Raw genomic sequence first — 17004 nt, 5'->3', positions numbered from 1 at the left:
TGATTTCAGTGTATCATATGGTAATATGCAAGTCTCAAATCCGGAAGTTGGCAGAATATAACTTCCTTAGACTCTAGTAAAATTTTAACTGGTATCAGTCAAAGTAAGTCCTGAGAATTTATATTTAAATTATTAAATTACATGTTTTGTTCAAACCAATAAATAGTTTTCATTTCAGAGAAGAATTCCCACAATTTCTACTTTTAAACCAATTCCTGCAGTTACATGGAAATCTACCCACGGGAATGGTTTAGTTTGTTTTTAAACAAACCAAACCAAAATCAAATCAAAGTTGAAATTAAAAGCATTTTCTTCAATTTTTGGACATGCATAAAACTCTTTGAAGTAGACTGCAGAAACAGAAGGAAAAAAATTTGCTAATGAGCTAAAATCTCATACAAGCAGAAAAATTTATTACTTTTTTCTAGATTTATATATTATCTTGCTCAAGAAATTATTTACATCACTATGTTAATTTGTTCAGACCATTCTGCACTTTGCAATCATTCAGAAAAGTCTTCATTCTCCTACCGCTAGCTACACAGTGGAGAAAAACTGGCTGTCATAACTATCAGGATGGTTAGTTCATCATCCATTCCAGGACTACCCAAGGAAGACATATACCAGGATCACCCATGAGCAGTAGGAAACACTGTGGAGATTAGAGCTTCACTGACAGAAAAGTTACTCAATTCTCTGAGCCCTTCTTGTGTATTGCCTCCCTTCTTTCATGTCTGAGAGAAGTTTGCCAGGTTGCAACACTAGAGTGACTTTGGGTTTACCTTCAAAGTGTTGCACCAAAATCCAAACAGGGAAAGTATGAAAATCTCCAGAATGCTGTCTGTGAAGCACTTAGACATCCACCTGCGCATGTTAAAGTCTTACCTGAGACAACATGACAGCTATTGTATAACTGGGCAAAACCAATAATTTTAGTGGAACTGTCTAAAAATCAGTATTGTACATGACAAAAAAATCACCCAGCTACCTCTCATAGGCATATGGTTATTAAAAAAAAAGTATACAACTAGGTAAAACTTGAGTAGCAAAGAGAACACATCTGGGAGCTTGAAATACCATGGAAACACTTGGGATTTTCTTACACCCCTTCTTTCAACAACAACAAACTGAGTAGAGTAGCACTAACGAAGTCACCGATGATGTGATCATGTTTGTAAGTCCCTTTATGCAATTTGACCAATAAGTACCATTTTTACTGGAACTTCTAAGTTGTTTCTAAGGGATCACCCTTTACACATGAATAGCTCTTGCTTTGCAGGCGGTGTGGATCTGTATACCAAAAGCCAAGCACTTCTTGTGACACAAAAAAATTCACACAAAAGAAAATATTTAAGATGACATTTAATTTTCAAACCCATCTATGTTAAATATATTCATTCCACTTTAAAAAACTTACAAATCAGGACACAGAAATAACTACTGTTTCTGCATTCAGAGAGGGCTTCTTGGTAAAAAAAGCCACACACAAATTCTCACTGTATTACTGGAACCATCAAGTACCAGAAGGGGTATATCTTATTACTACTTACCACTGCGGAAATTCCATTCACTACTTTAAATGAATCCTAAAATTAATAATTTAAATTGGTTGCCATCCTTGCCAGAACTCAAAATGAGAAAGAGAACTGCAGTCGTATTCACAAGCGCCTACTAAATTACTGATGTAGCAAGATGCAAAATGGAGTAAGTCTTTAAGCAAAAGCAATCTATTTCTAACAAATTTCACAAGTTAATTTGAAAAATATACGAATACACTGACTTAAAATGTCCATTTAATTAATAAAAAAATACATAAAACCAACATGAGCATAGGTTTCTGAAAGGGATCAGGAAAGGAAGAAGACAAAAAAATAAACAGAGAGAGAGAGAGAGAAATCTACTACTTAACCACATACCTGCGCAATCCTAGATCAAGCTGAGCCTCATCACTGATGAGTTCTGCCTCGCTCTGGGCAATTCTCATTGCAAGTTCATGATCACGACGTTCCTGTTCAAGCACTGCCTGGTGCTGGGTTTCCTCTTCTCGTTCTCTAGCTAGCTGAGCCTCAATTTCAGCCTGTTTTATAAAAACACACCTTTAACCTTACCCAATCAAAACCAAAATGGTACATAAGCAGATGATTAGAAAAATATGCCAAGTAGTGTATTTATAGCTTTCAAAACATGCAAAATTTACAGAACTGAAAAAGTAACAGCATTAGTATTTAATTTGACCCAAGAAAAACAAAACAGCTAAGATTGCATCTTGGTTTTCATGTAGTTTATCAAATCATTATTGTCCACCACTTGTATTACCTTTTCAAAATAAAGTTCCAATCAATTATTCCTTATTTAAAAAACACATGAAGCTTTTTGTTAGGTATTATGAAAATTAGCCTTCAAAAGTTTTTAGAATCATTAAAACTCAGATGATACAGAGCAATATGGTTACTCCTCCGTAGCACTAACACAATACTCCCTTGATATTCTGCACTTGGCATTACAGGACTTTGCAATTGGCACTGCTTTGCATATAGGTCCATGGTTCACTCTGAAAAGGGATGAAGACAGACGCTGGAATCCTCTGTGGACCTGATCTGGCTTTGAATTTAAGCAAATGGTAAAATTCTGACTTACTGCAATGCAGAAGCAATCCAGATATACTGCCTCTGCAGAGGAAAACTAAATACCAGTTTACCATCATTATTTAACAAAGGGTCTTGCACACACAGTAAGTAAAACGTGGCCATCCAATTCATATGTCTGAAAGTCAGACAAGCCAAGTCTTAGCAGTACCTTTCTTGGTGCCCAAAACTCAACAAAGGAGACAAAGTCAATTCCTACTCTTCATCGTGAATTTGCACCACTAAAGCAGTGCAGTAACACCAGTGACTTCACCCTATGAATCCCCTTTTAGATTAGCTAATAGTAACAACCACCAGGAAGAGAGACTGAGTAATTACCCGTATGTAGAAGAAAGAACTACCCTCCTGGATTATGTATCTACTTTGTATTCAAATGCAGCATTTCTGTGAAAGTATAAATTACATTCTACACCGCAGATATCCACATCTCAGAAACAAAGAAACATAAATAAAAACAACCCCTAGAGATGCTCTTAGCTGGCAGACCAAGTTTTCAAACCTTCTGGCAACAGGCCAACTTGCTTCCTCAGTGGACAAAGTTTAATCCATTTAAACTGTCCCTGAATGGAAACTTATCCTATGAATTTCTCACAAAACACTAGGCACATCTGCAATGGTCTCCAAGCAATGATTTAGAGACTTAGTCAAATAGCAGCTTACTCTTTTTATGTTTAACTTCTGCAAGCTGGTAGTGCTTATTATTCTGATACAGGTGACAGACCCAATAAACACAGGAAAGAGTCACTTTTCACCAAAGTTAAGCTATAATTTCTCTGTTAGTTCCAGTGACTTGTTTATCAAGAATGAGGGTGAGGTGATAGAAGAGAGTATGCAGACACAAGGAGAATAAGCAGTGCTAGGCTAACTCCAGGGATAACAAGATACAGGAGAAAAATTCTGCTTCTGATTAATCGTGGACAGGGCTTAGAAGAGTCTGTAAACATCAGTGACCATGGCCCTGCGTTTGCTACAAATGCCCCGACAGAGAAGCTTTTTCTCTCTGAGACTGCTCTCCCAGGTCACCCAGGTAATCTCCAAGACAAAAGGAAAACAAGGGTATAGGGGCCAAACACAACTCTGAGTGTGAGTTCATGATGGGATCAGTAAGCAGTGTCAGGAATCAAGGGGAAGGGGTGGAGGAGCAGGGTTTGAACTGCATATATTTATTCTACATGAATGTAGCCAAAGGGGCTACTAGAGACAGTCCCGTATCCTCTCATTATTACCAATATTATGAAAGTGTTTACAGTTAAGCTGGTACATGACACAGCCTGAGTGCAGATGTGACTTCTAGTAAAAGAGTGCCAAACTTGCCTGACATGGAACATCTGTAAAAAACTGCAAAGGCTAAACTACAATTCTTCAGTGTTGTGTATTTTTAACTTTAAAGTAACTTTAGAAAAACTTTAAAAACAAAGGCCCCTCTATCCAGAAGACCTGAACTTGCATATGAACTAGAAATGGGTGATCTGTCTTGGGATACCCTAAGCATGATTTTTGCCTTACATTTACTACTAAAGCGACACTGCTGAATGACTCTGAGACACATATTTATAAAATGAAGCCCTAGGACTCAGCGGAGACCCTAAGCTGTGAAAAAGGTTTAAAAGAAAGAAAAACCCCAGCAACAACAAAAACCCCAGATGCCACACATAGCTAAAATATTAACCTGAATACGCTTTTCTTCTTCTTCCCTCTTTTTCCTCTCTTCCTCTTCCTGTTTTCTCTTTGCCTCAATCTCAGATTTCCTATTATAAAAGAGGAGGAGGAAATGCAAACATGTTATTATGATGCAAGTGAACACGAGATAGGAAAACATCTTCCATAAAACTGAATGGTAATCCAGAAATCAGTACAGTCCCGATGACAGGACATTACATGTAAAGTCAAGAAAATTTTCAAGTCCATCTGTATTTCCAGCAGCATCATATCACTTCTTCCATACTCTATTCTGACTACACTTAAGTTATAAATCACTGGGAAAGGACATGTTTTAACACTGCATATCACACCAGGATTACAATCCAAATGACTTTCTTTAAGCATAGGAATATTAAAAATGACCTCATTAAAGTGCCTTTCCTATTTTCTTCTCATTCTATAACCAGCAACTTATTCAAGACTCACAGACGTCTCTCCTCTTCTTCCTTCCTTCGTTGTTGTTCTTCCTCTTCACGTCTCTTTCTTTCTTTTTCCATTTCCTCCTGGATGCGTCGTAGCCTTTCTGCTTCCTCCTCTTGCTGTTTCTTCTTTTGCAGTGCACTCAGAAGCTGCTCTGAGCTTCTAACTAGAGCATCATATTCTTTCTGTATCTGTTCCCTAGTCATTATAGTCGTCTGCAATATTAAATAATAAGAGGGGTTATATTATTTTACATTTGTACTTCACTTTTAAAAAATGTACATTGAAAAAATATTAAGCAAAATGAGAGCATTGAGCAGTATAATTACATTATATATACACTTCAGGGTAGTGGAGCTTGAGCACACCCTTCCCTTTCTCCCTAAAATCCTGGGGATCCATTACTCTCCTCTCTCATATAAAACCATAAAAAGTAATCTCCATTTTATCACTGAAATTAAACATGACTTCTCTTTAAAACATGCCTTCGGTTTTTTAAACCTTGCAGTTTTAAGCAACAGAAATTAATTCTTACCACACTAAAATGAAAACTAAGCGCCTCCTATGTGCATTTTGTGTTGTGTTCTTAGCTGCTACAGTGGTTATTTACAGCTCTGCCTTTTATGTCATAGCACAGAATAGTTTTTCTTACTATGTGTGCTAGCGCTTAGGAAAAGTATTGGACTGTGCTATGACTAACTTTTTTTAAAAAGGCATTATTAGTAGCAAACAACAGGTTGAAAATACTTAAAACAACAGCCTTTGCTACATATGTTTTCAAACCTCACCGATAGCTACAATTTAATTTCATTTTACAATTCACATTGATGTATACTAATAAAACTGTTGTTGACCTTTTCTGAGGATGGAACATGACAATTATCAAATTATCTTATTTTTATTAGAAAAGAGAACAGGAAGTTGACAGGTTAACTCTATCATATTTTCAACCATGATTTTAAATAGAAAAATCTTAATATGGTACACGAAGAAAGCTGTAATGTTGCATGAAACAAAAATTCAACACATCAAATTTTTTTCTAACACTAATAAATCCCAGTGTGCTTTCATTTTGTCTGTGTGCTTTTGTGGTAAGAAACTGAGAACTTACAGAACCTGAAGCATAATCAGCAAGATTAATTCTCTTTACTACAGAGTCTGAAAAAAACTCCTTACTGGAATATAGATCTCTTCACTCTGTGACAAATGCTTATACGTTTCAGCCCTGATTAATTTAAAACATTGCTAATATGTATTATTCCAATAATAAAAGCAACAAGCAAATTATTAACAACACTTGTCTCACAATATCAACATGCATTTTTGCCTTAAACGCTCCAGTGCCAATTTTGAAACACAGATAATAATACCAAAGTCTAGACATATGCACCCAGTTTCAGGATTCACTTCAGTCACATTCACAAACAATTTTAAACAGGATTTACTCAGTGCCTCTGAAAATTAAGACCTCTATATTAAAATGTTTTTTCTGTTAAGAAAAATACATTGGCCTTCTAGTTTAGATCAAGTTTTCAAAAGGTTCCAGTAATAAGAAACTATTTCTCTGATTATTATCATACCTTAATTTTGGTCATTGAAGCATCAATAGAATACTCCAGCTCCTTGACCTGCTTGCTTGTCTCCGCCTTCCCCTCCTTCAGAGCACTTACTACTTCATTAAATTTATCAAGTCTCTTCTTCAGCGTACGCACTTTTATCAGGCCATCAATGCTATGAAGGTAAGACAGTTTATTTGTATCGTGGGATGTTTTTACAAGGTGGTATTTTTAAAACTACCACTTATTACTCACATTAAAGAGGTAGATAGGGGAGACAAGTTATGACTTCTGATAAAACTCACCCTCTTTTTCTGAAATTCAAACATTAGCTCATGAAGTTAACTAAGCAATGGAGCCTTTTGCAAACAATAATTAAAACTGATTAACAGACAGTGACTCAAAATGGAAAAATGCATTTTTATTTTGAGAGTTAATGTGCGGTTGGTTTTTTGGGTTTTTTTTTCCAGTAACAAATCATTAGTATCCACTAGAGGATTTTGACTGGAGTGGATAAAGGTTGAGGTGTGCCACTTACTCAAAGAGCAATAATGCAACTGAATCAGATAAAACTTAACTAGACAGCATGGAACCCAGTCATTAGACCCCAGAGGGAAAAAAAAAAAGTCTGGGTAAAAAAAGAGTCCAGGAAAACTTGGAGCTTTTTAAAGAACCAATACTGAAGGCCAGACTTACAAGTGACAACTCTGCAGAGACAGCCTTCCCAGAGAGAAATCACTGAACTGGGATTCAGGAAAACAACACACAAAAAGTAGAAACTAAATCAATTCATTAAAGATGAGTACAGAACAGCTTAAAAATATAGGGACATGGTCAGAAATGCCAAGGTACAAAATGAAACGTAACTATCAAAGGATGTAAAAGAGAACATTTTATAACAGCACTATTAAAGAACAGAGAGTTGGATTGCTATCAAAGAACAAAAAGGTGTCAGCAGAGCTTAATGACCGAAGTGGTTTTTCCATCAGTATTCCATGCAGTCAGATTAAAGCTAAAGGAATAACTTAATTTCAAGAGGAGACAAGACAGACAGAACACACAATTATTTTTAAGATAAAAAAGAAAGGGGCCCTATAAACAAAGGTGTGAACGGGTAAAGGACAAAAATTAATGAGCTTAATTTTAATGTAAAGAGACTTAACTAAGGATTTCTAATAACTAGGCTATCAGTGGAGGATTTTATGAACAAAAAGCTAAACAAACTTCTCTTAGGAAAGGTTCAGGTTTAGCCTGTTCATCCTTGGGAAAGAAAGGAGGAACACGGCACCTCTCAGTCTCTTTCAGTCATACGTAGCATCATTCTATGACTTTAGATATAGTTAGTTAAGCATAGTAAATCTCTTCTTTACATTTACAAGAAAATATTATTAAAAATCCATTTTCTTCAAGCAAGGAATATCCTCTTACCGTGGTTTGTGCTTTCTCTTGCAAAGCCACATACGAATAGTCTTTTGTATTTTAATGCAGGCACTGGCTCGATATTTTATCTTATTTTTCACTGTAAACACACAGAAGAGACTGAGTCTCAATGGTTTATACCATTTAACACAACAGCTATATTACTCACACACTCGATGTCTCAAAACTGTATGTAGACTATGTGTGCTTGAGAGCTAGGTCTATACCAGAACCACGACACTTAAGACACAGCGGACAACAGAATTCACAATCCTGAGACAGGCATAAAAGCTCCCACCCAAAACAAACAGGAAAAACTGCACGTGTGCACACACACACCAACCCCAGGATTCACAGACATCAGTAACCTCAGCAAAAAGTCACTGGACCTAGCAAACAGGAAATACTCAGCAAGTCTAAGTCCTGAACTGAAGGGTAATCAAGTAGCTAATATCTGCTAGAGATAAGGCGGCTGCAACTTTACTGAGCATTTCTCTGCAATACTGAAATGAAAGAACACAAAACAAAACTTCCAGCTGTCATTGTTCTAATGCAGTCTTCATCTAAAAACTCAAGTGACTGGGACCAGGAGGCAAGTTAAACAGAGAATAAGGCACAGGCACAAGCATGCATGCTGAGTAGCTTGGAAGTGCAACAATAAATGCGGTTTTTACATATCTGCTAGAGGAAGCATAGATGCCTAAGGATCCATACTGCCTTTAGTCATCAGCTGAGCACATGGTTTGTGAACACAATGATATTTAACTACTGGACTTAGGTGATCACAAAGATGTACTCTACTTTTTGTGTATCTATTTCAGTGTTATTCTGGTGATAAAATTAGCTTCTAATTTCCCATTAAACACTAAAAAAAAGTAAGGCACATCAAACCAGAATATTATTTCCCTGGGTTTCTACTTTTTGGACACAGTGACAGGCTTTCTGTCTTATCTTTCTGAAGAATAGATTAAATGGCATAAATTCCTAGATGAAAAACATTATTTTAGTGTTAACAATTTCTGATGTGTGAAACTTGTACGACAAGAATTCACAAATTCTATTTGCCCCAGTATAAACAGCAACAAATAGTATCCAATCTGTGACAGATTTAAGTGTCACGACTGTGCTGGCCCAAATGCACAGTCGTAAGGCATGAGGCCTTTATGCTTCTCTTCCCCATCTTAATGTACACTTTCCACCCTCTGTATCATAGATCCCTGACATCCTGCATCAGACTTTTCCCCATCTCCCAGACATCTTTACTGAAGCCTCCCACAAGCACCAGTCTCTATTCCACACAGCCTCATTCCTACTATTCCAGCAAACTGGGCAGGCCAAGCACTTAGAAACTGCCTATCAATAGTGATAGGCACTTATTGGCTGATCAGCAGTAACTGCTGGAGTGGAGATGTTCACCCCGTAATTCATGTCAGTGCTTTCAAACATGCAGTTTCTGTCCAGAGATGACAAGCTCTGTGCAGGCACTTCCCAGAACTAAACGACTCCATGTTGTCAGCTGAGAGCTGAACTACTGTTCTTTCCTGCTGATGTAGAAGTCTCCCCTTGCAAGACCTGTGATAGCTATTTATTTATTTCTGTGCAAGTGTTTACCCAGGCTTCAGTAAGTACCCAAGCAGACTGGACACGGGAGACTGGTGGTGGGCTGTATGTTCCACCTTGAAAAACCTCTGCTCTAAGCCCCCCTGTATGTACCAAACATAAAGCATAAAAAAACCCAAACTCACCAACCTTGAAATCAATTACTCAGACTTTACTATGTAACCATCTGCTATACATGTCCTTGGCCACATTTCATGGTGATAATAATTGCTTTGTTATATTTTTAACAAACATTTTGATTTAATAAAACATAAAATACATACATTTAATCACTGAGAGAGAACACCATTGAACTTTTTTCCAACGACTGCAGATAAGCCAGCGATTCACTCGTTTAACTAGCTCTGCTAAGTGATCTGGATCAGACTTCATTATCTGATCAAACTCTGCAAACTAAATAATTAAAAAAAAAAAAAAGTTTTACAAACTAGGAGAACAGAGAGTGTTAGACATTATTATATAAGAGCATGTTGAGTTAAAAAGGTAAAATATTTTTAATGTAAACTGTATGTCATCATTGTATCAGCTTTCAATTAATTCAAGTGAGCAGGTATTTCTGACATCACTTTATTCTTTAATGATAACAAATAACTGCTTTTTTTTTTGTCTGTTTGTTTAATTGATGTGCAACACTTAGCATTTTGAATAATCCAACTATTTATTAATCACTAAAACTGTTTATTGCCAAAATTTTTAAAAATTAATTGTTGCTCTACATCCTGAAGACTTACTCTGGCCTTCCACAACTTCAAGACACCCCTAATTCTGTATCTGGGAAAAAATAAAGCCCTGAAAGCACTTCTCAATTTTTAACCTTTGTACAAGAGTCCAACTAAAGGCAACCTTTTCTGAAAATCCTGTACTTCTACTCTTTGGTAATTATGACAGTAAGAACATTCTTCTGGGTCTACAATAATTTTCCTTTCTAGTTGCAACAGCTCCATACTTCATCTTCTTTCTCTGCATAGCAGCAGCTATGCTCAGAATAACAGAAAGATATTTCAGCTATAAATAGATTTTACTAGAAAATATTTTTTCTTTGCTCTGACTTGCTCTTTTTTAGTCAATATAAGTCTTAAGTGACCAGTAGGACATCTGGAAATACGAACACTGCATTAGGAATACAGCAGCATTAGCAACAAGACTATGAAACCAATTATATCAGTATTAATATTGACGTTTCTTCATAGAAAATGAACAGTATTTACAAAAACCCCTGGGCAACCTTATTTAAGTCGGCCACACTGTTAGCAATGTGTTGAAAAATGTCACCTTCAGAGGTCCCTTCCAACCAAAATTATTCTAAGATTCACATTCATGAACTTCAAGAGAAACACTACCTTGCCGGGTCTAAAAAACACCTTGGTTAGCCCAAATTTGTAATCATTTTCATTCAGTCCCAAGGCTTTAAATAGTGCCTGAAACACAGAAAACAGTTAGGATTATATTCTGCCTCCTTAAAAAAAAAACAAAAAAACCCAAACAAATCCAAAAGTTAAAAAAAACACACATCCCCTCCCCAATACATTTTCTGTCCTGCTTGTTATAGAAGAAGAATTAATTTCTTTCTTACCTTGCAAAAGAGCCTAGGATCCAGCCGAGCCAATTTTTCAGGCAAGTATTTCTTGTACATATTATACAGTTCATGAAATGAAGCTCGTGAAGGGAAACCACCTTGCATCAAATCCAGAACTGACACCATTCCTAAATTCATTGAAACAGAGGTGCAAAAGCTGGTATCAGTAAAATGCATATGAAGCAGTGATTTTTATGATAACCAGTAGTTTATGACATAAGCCCCAAAGACATTGTTCAGAGACAAAACCACAAAGTTCAGCTGGGACTTGATCCAGCCTCTAACATTTCTTGATCATGTGATCACTCACAAAAAGTTAATACTGAACAGATGAGAAGAGCCCATACAATTTTCTCCCTATTTGAGAGGTAAGTAACACCTAATCATGCAGAGGATTTTTTTCTAATATTGCTTCTAAATATTTTTTTCTTTTTAGCAGACCTGACATTTTCATTTTTAAAGAAAAAAAACAACAAATAATGCCCAACCAGGCTTTTATTTTCATCATGTCAATGATATTTGTGAGATGTGGTGCCGATGTGACATCAAATACAGTGCCAGAACATGTAGTGTACTTGCAGTACTAGGTACCAGCTGGTAAGATGTAATTTTAATGTCCCAAAGACTGTTACTACATTTTGGCTGTGACTAGGACATCAGTAAAGCACAGAAACAGTCAGTGAATGGTTCAAATTACTTCAAGCAGCACAGGCCATGCCAGTTTTTACCCGCTGCTTTACATAACCCTATCAACAGATTTTGCATATAAGTTTTTAAGTTAGCCTTTAACTTGTGGTTGCTATCTTTAAACTTAATCTTTTGCATATTTGCAAATGGAAATTTGATTTGTTTACACCAAGTCTTTCTTCTTCAAAAAAGATTTTACAGCATTACATCTTGCTCTTTTAACATTACATGTTATAACTTTGTTTTACTAGATTAAGCTTCATTTACTGTTGCTGAAGTAGCAAATATGGAAAAGTGAGCTTGTAAGACTACTGTAAAACACTGGGGGGGGGGGCAGGGACTTAATTTGTTATTTTTTTTCTTCTCTGACATGCCAAATGCTGTTAACCTGAAGAAACCTACTACTAATGATGTTAATGGAATGCTGAAAAGTTGTTAAGCTTTTGTGACAGTAACATGACATGTTAAACACGTGGGCTTGTCAAAACAGGAGCTACAGAACCTGGAAGTATCTTGACTTCAAAAAGAGAAAAAATTAAGCACAAGCTGCTGAAAGTACAAAAATACAGAAAAGGAAAAAAAAAAAAAAAAAAATCAAAGTACTTTGATGAACAAACACCCTATGAAGAACGACAATACCAGCACTCTAATTACCAAGCAAGCAGTTCCTTCCGCTGTTCAGCACGGCATGAGCAAAACTGCTAATACTCACTCTTTACTATAAAGCTGGAAAATTGGAAAGTGCCTAGCATTTCAAGAATAATGAAAACGCAGAAATCTGTACTATACAAAGCTACAGGAAAGACTATGAAGTGCCCTTGTTGGAAGTTCAGCTCCAAATCAAATTAACAGTGGTATAAAGAAATTTTGAAAAAGTAAAACAATATGATTCAACTCTATCATAATATCTATAAAATCAAAGAAAACAAGTGTGTTTCCATTATTAGATATCTCAGCTAATACTGACTGCTTCTCAACATGCACAGGAGTTTCTAACACTTCAACTGCCACAGTAATTCAAAGAAATTCTGTTGTTCTGGACAGAACTGCTTCCCTGTTAACATTGTGGGCAATACAAAAGGATGGCATTCAGCTCCAGGTCAAGAAATCTAAATTTATGTACCAATATATGGCTACATGGCTTCTTACATATGCACCTGGTGTTTGAGCTCTCGTTATAATCAATGGAAAAACAGTCAATGGAAATTACATCAACTCTTCTTGCAAAGAAGAGACCTTATGGCTGTTCAGATGAATTATTTCTAGGGTTCTATTGACTAAAATCAGAGTTAAGTTACTAAGAATCTGAATAACTGTTCATAAGGCATAAATAAGCTACCTTCTAGAAAGCAACAATTCAAGCAAGGAAATATTGCTTCCATCTCACATATTTCAAACTTAGGTCAATCTACAATGGCCAAAGTAATAAACAGAGGGGAAAATATCAGAGGCATACATTACCTGAACACTGAAGCTGAGAGAGGATCTGTCCTCCTTCAAAATGGTGATTTGTCATCTTTAAATTAGGTTTGATACAGCGAATAAAGCTAGATCCCTATTAGCAAAACAAGAAGTTAGCAGAATCTACACATTTTCAAACCTCCTGAAATAACAGTTAATCATTTAAGAATTATGGGTGGGGAAAAAAAAAGATAAAAAATAATAGTATTCTGAAAGACAAATGCTGACATTCTTTTTCTCTCATATATCAGTTTTGCACTCTAGCGTTCATCTTAATGTAACTGATCTCAATGCTCAAACTATTAATTGGATCCTCAACGTTTGAGTTTTCATTCAACTGTGCTTAACATTAGTACAATCTACTTATGATTTAGCAGTCTAGATTCTACTACCCTCATTATCGACTACAGTCACACCACCTAAATGCCTCCGTCCTCCAGAGTTCACGTCAGTGAACATGATACCAGCCCCCTGACACTGGAAACATGCCAGATGAACTTGACCTTCCTTTCTTCTAACTTTTGCTTTTTACAGTTTCTTTAGGCTCATGGCTTCACTCTCCCTTCCCCCATGTTGTTCCAGTCTCCTCCTTTCTTATCACCATGCATGCTATCTCTACAATTTTGACCACTGCTTTCTCTCACCATTTCACATTCATTAAGGATGACATTTTTGCAAAACACCATCGAATTATTCAGATTTTCCTGTAACAGGTGGCTGTTGATGATAACCTACCTTATATACTAAAACAAAATTGGGACTGAGAAAACATAGTATTACTGCTGGTTTGCAGCGTCTTCTCTCTTTTTCCATCTCTCAGCTGAGAGTGAGAAAGCACCTGCCAAGGGAGCTCTATATTAACAATATATCCCCAGTCATGGGTTAGCTAAACTCAGAGTACAGCAAGCCTGGGCACATACTTTTTCCCTGGACTGGATCTCAGTTCCAGAGTGTTCTGTATGAAAGAGATCATCTTTCTTTCAGACCAGCCTCATGAGTACAGTAAAATCTTAATGTCAGCTACACTCCAGCACCTGTCCCATTTGTTTCCCATGTTCCCCCCCTCTTTTTTTTTGACAGAGCATAACCTCATATCTAGGATTGATTAGAACATGCGGTCAAGAGAAACAAGAATGTGTTCCTACAACTCCAAGTTCTAAAAAAAATGGTTATGTTGAACTACATGGAGAATTCTAAAACCTATCAAATTACACCAGCTAAATTAGCAAATACTCATTAGGGGAATCAGGTTCTTTGACCATCTGTGCATTTACAGCATATCACAAAAGTGAAATGAAACATTTTATTTTTAACGGCTTCATGGAATCTGAAAACTAATTAATAATAAATTATCATCTGCCTTCCTTCGAAGTAACATCTCTAAACCTTCTGCAAATTAGTCATCAATGATAACTAGTGAATGGAAAAAAGTAAAAGTGACAAAAAAGGAGATTGCAACCCAGACAGATTTCTTATTGTTTACTCAAATTGTGTAACTTTCATTCTACAACAACTTTTTTTAAAGGTGGTGGGTTTTTTTTAAAGTAACTCAATAATCATCACCTGCACAGCAAAATGCTTCTGAAGTGCCATATAACTTCAAGCTCTAAAGCAATACTTATCACATTTATTGTAAGCCATATTGTTGAGATTATTGATTATGACTTATGACAGAAAATTATGAACCTGCATCTGTATACATACTTACAGTACTGTGAAGCTTCTCAAGAAGCAGATTTAACTGAGTCTGTAAAAGAAAACAGATATTTCAATAGTCTTACCATGACAACTACAGAAATACACAAACAGAGTAGTGGTATAGCATTACTGCATGCATGTTCATTGTTAGTATATCAGACAGAATTGATAAATCAAAACGTTCACAAATTTTAACAGCCAAAATCATGCAAGTGTGCATGAATGGTCCTGAGGATATTGTTTGTGTTTAATTGTACAACAATACTGTATGGACTAGTTAGTTACAACATAGCAAAAAAAAGTGCAAGCCCATTTGGGAAAATAAAGGAAATAATGGCTATGTAATAATGTTATAGAGAAAATAAGACTGATCAGCAATAATTTAAAAAAAATACACTGAAAATTTGTGAAAGCCCAAATTTAACCTATAACAAGCATACATTTGTATGTTAAATAATTAACACAGAAAACAGATAAGCTCAGGGTCATCTTCTTTTTTTTTAAGCTAACTCAACATTTAGGTGAATGAACCTGCATAATCTATTTTTAATTCCAAACTTTCAAATTTTTAATTCTCTGTTGATGACAATAGGCTATATTTTAAAACCAGATTGACCAAGGTTGGATTTAAACATACTGTGATGAGAAAAGACCACAGTCCTACGATTATTTGGGGGCAAGTCTACAGGATCACCAGAGACTTAAAGGCTGTCAGAGAAAATGTGTCACAGTTGCTATTGATTGTAACTGGCAGGGACTTAAAATATTCCAGAACCACATCAGGAATACAGCTATACTTTTACTTTACAGATGTGTCTGTTTTACCACATAGATTACTGCAGCGCCAGCCTTTCTAGTTTACTAGCAAGCTTTAAGGATATAGACTGAAGACAAAATTCTGTATGTCCTAACATACTACTCATTTTCTGTACTGGAACCAAAATTGAAAGGATCTGACTTTTGACTAATATTTTTTTGAACCAGATCTTTCAATTACCTTGACTCCACGAAACCAGATTTCTATGGGCAATATGTGTCACCTACAGCTGCCAGCCATCCTTCCAGTGGATAAAATTGGTTTGTTTTTTTTTAAACTTATCATGGATATGGTTAGAGAGAGAGAAGGAGTGCCACAAGAGGCATGACAAACACTAATAACCTCCTGCTCAGTTCTCACTTATACATACTCTCTCTATCTCTACTTGAATATAATATTTGTGTTTTCTTAAGTTAGAAATACTTAATTTTGGAAGGGACAGACTAATTTCCATCAACAAAATACGTTTCTGCTAGAGGAAAAATACCCCTTCCTTATACTCTGTGATTTGACACAGATAAGCCAGAGCCATTCTCAAGTAAATTTCACTGATGAAATCGTCATATGAATAAAACATTTTGCTAAAACTACTGTTCTTTGAATTATTACAATTTAATCCATCATTACCATAGTAAAGTAAAATCATCCCAAAGATTCTTGAGTAGATCTGATGAACAAATTAATCATGTCCTCAACTGATTTATGAGAAGTAATTTTAATTAGTTATAAGGAAGGGATGTGTGAAGGATTCCATAAAGAGAAGTCCCTGCAACACCATCTAATTGATGTAATTAGAAGAATTTGAGACTGACTGACATACTGACGCACTAAAAATTCTTATTCTTAAAAAGATGAAATTTCTACTAAGGTAATAGAACTTATTTTGATGTCATCTGAAGTGAAATTTTCAAGGCTATTAGTGTTCATCAGCAGCACATGTTGTGTCTGGGAAGGTAGCACTAAATGAATTACTGGGAGTAACACATACATTCAGAATGCCATGAAACTTGAAAACACTGAAAGAATTATAGTTTGGTGGGCCAGATCCAAAGAGGACTTTAGTCATGTTCTAGGTATAGAGGTGAACACCAAAGTCCAAAAGGCAATCCAAAAAGTTCCCCACTCGACTGCTGCTTAACTTAAAAAATGCCTCCCTTTTTTGACTCCAGCCCTCCTTGGACAATGGTATCATTCACATGTCCACATCTACTGGATGTGGGGTGCTAAATCCAAGAGTAATTGAAAACCCAGATGGAGGAAAGTGGACATTATGTCAAAGATCCCACAGTTGGTTTCATTTTAAAAATGCAGTTATAAAAACAATGAATCCTAGCTTCACCTACAACAGACTCATGGTTGCAGGGCTGGCTCAGGAGACAGCTTATCTGTATGTAATTCTATTTT

The 17004-nt window shown here is 36.0% G+C and overlaps 1 protein-coding gene across 5 annotated transcripts in view; it reads right to left on the bottom strand.

Annotated features, from left to right (window-relative positions):
* Nucleotides 1-17004, bottom strand: part of MYO6 (myosin VI) — a 107154-nt gene that overhangs the window by 15174 nt on the left and 74976 nt on the right. For all 5 annotated transcript variants that reach the window (XM_069804700.1, XM_069804699.1, XM_069804701.1 and 2 more), the window contains exons 19-28: nucleotides 14794-14832; nucleotides 13086-13179; nucleotides 10935-11065; nucleotides 10702-10779; nucleotides 9625-9754; nucleotides 7751-7841; nucleotides 6347-6497; nucleotides 4773-4981; nucleotides 4315-4393; nucleotides 1917-2077 (exon numbers count right to left, since the gene is read on the bottom strand). In XM_069804700.1, coding sequence (XP_069660801.1) covers nucleotides 1917-2077; nucleotides 4315-4393; nucleotides 4773-4981; nucleotides 6347-6497; nucleotides 7751-7841; nucleotides 9625-9754; nucleotides 10702-10779; nucleotides 10935-11065; nucleotides 13086-13179; nucleotides 14794-14832 — 1163 coding nt within the window. The remainder of the gene's footprint in view (nucleotides 1-1916; nucleotides 2078-4314; nucleotides 4394-4772; nucleotides 4982-6346; nucleotides 6498-7750; nucleotides 7842-9624; nucleotides 9755-10701; nucleotides 10780-10934; nucleotides 11066-13085; nucleotides 13180-14793; nucleotides 14833-17004) is intronic.

Source organism: Haliaeetus albicilla, chromosome 17 (assembly GCF_947461875.1).
Source record: "Haliaeetus albicilla chromosome 17, bHalAlb1.1, whole genome shotgun sequence".
In the NCBI taxonomy this organism is placed as follows: Eukaryota; Metazoa; Chordata; class Aves; order Accipitriformes; family Accipitridae; genus Haliaeetus; species Haliaeetus albicilla.
Note: the sequence above shows the minus strand (reverse complement) of the source record. Positions and strands in the feature narration are given on the sequence as shown.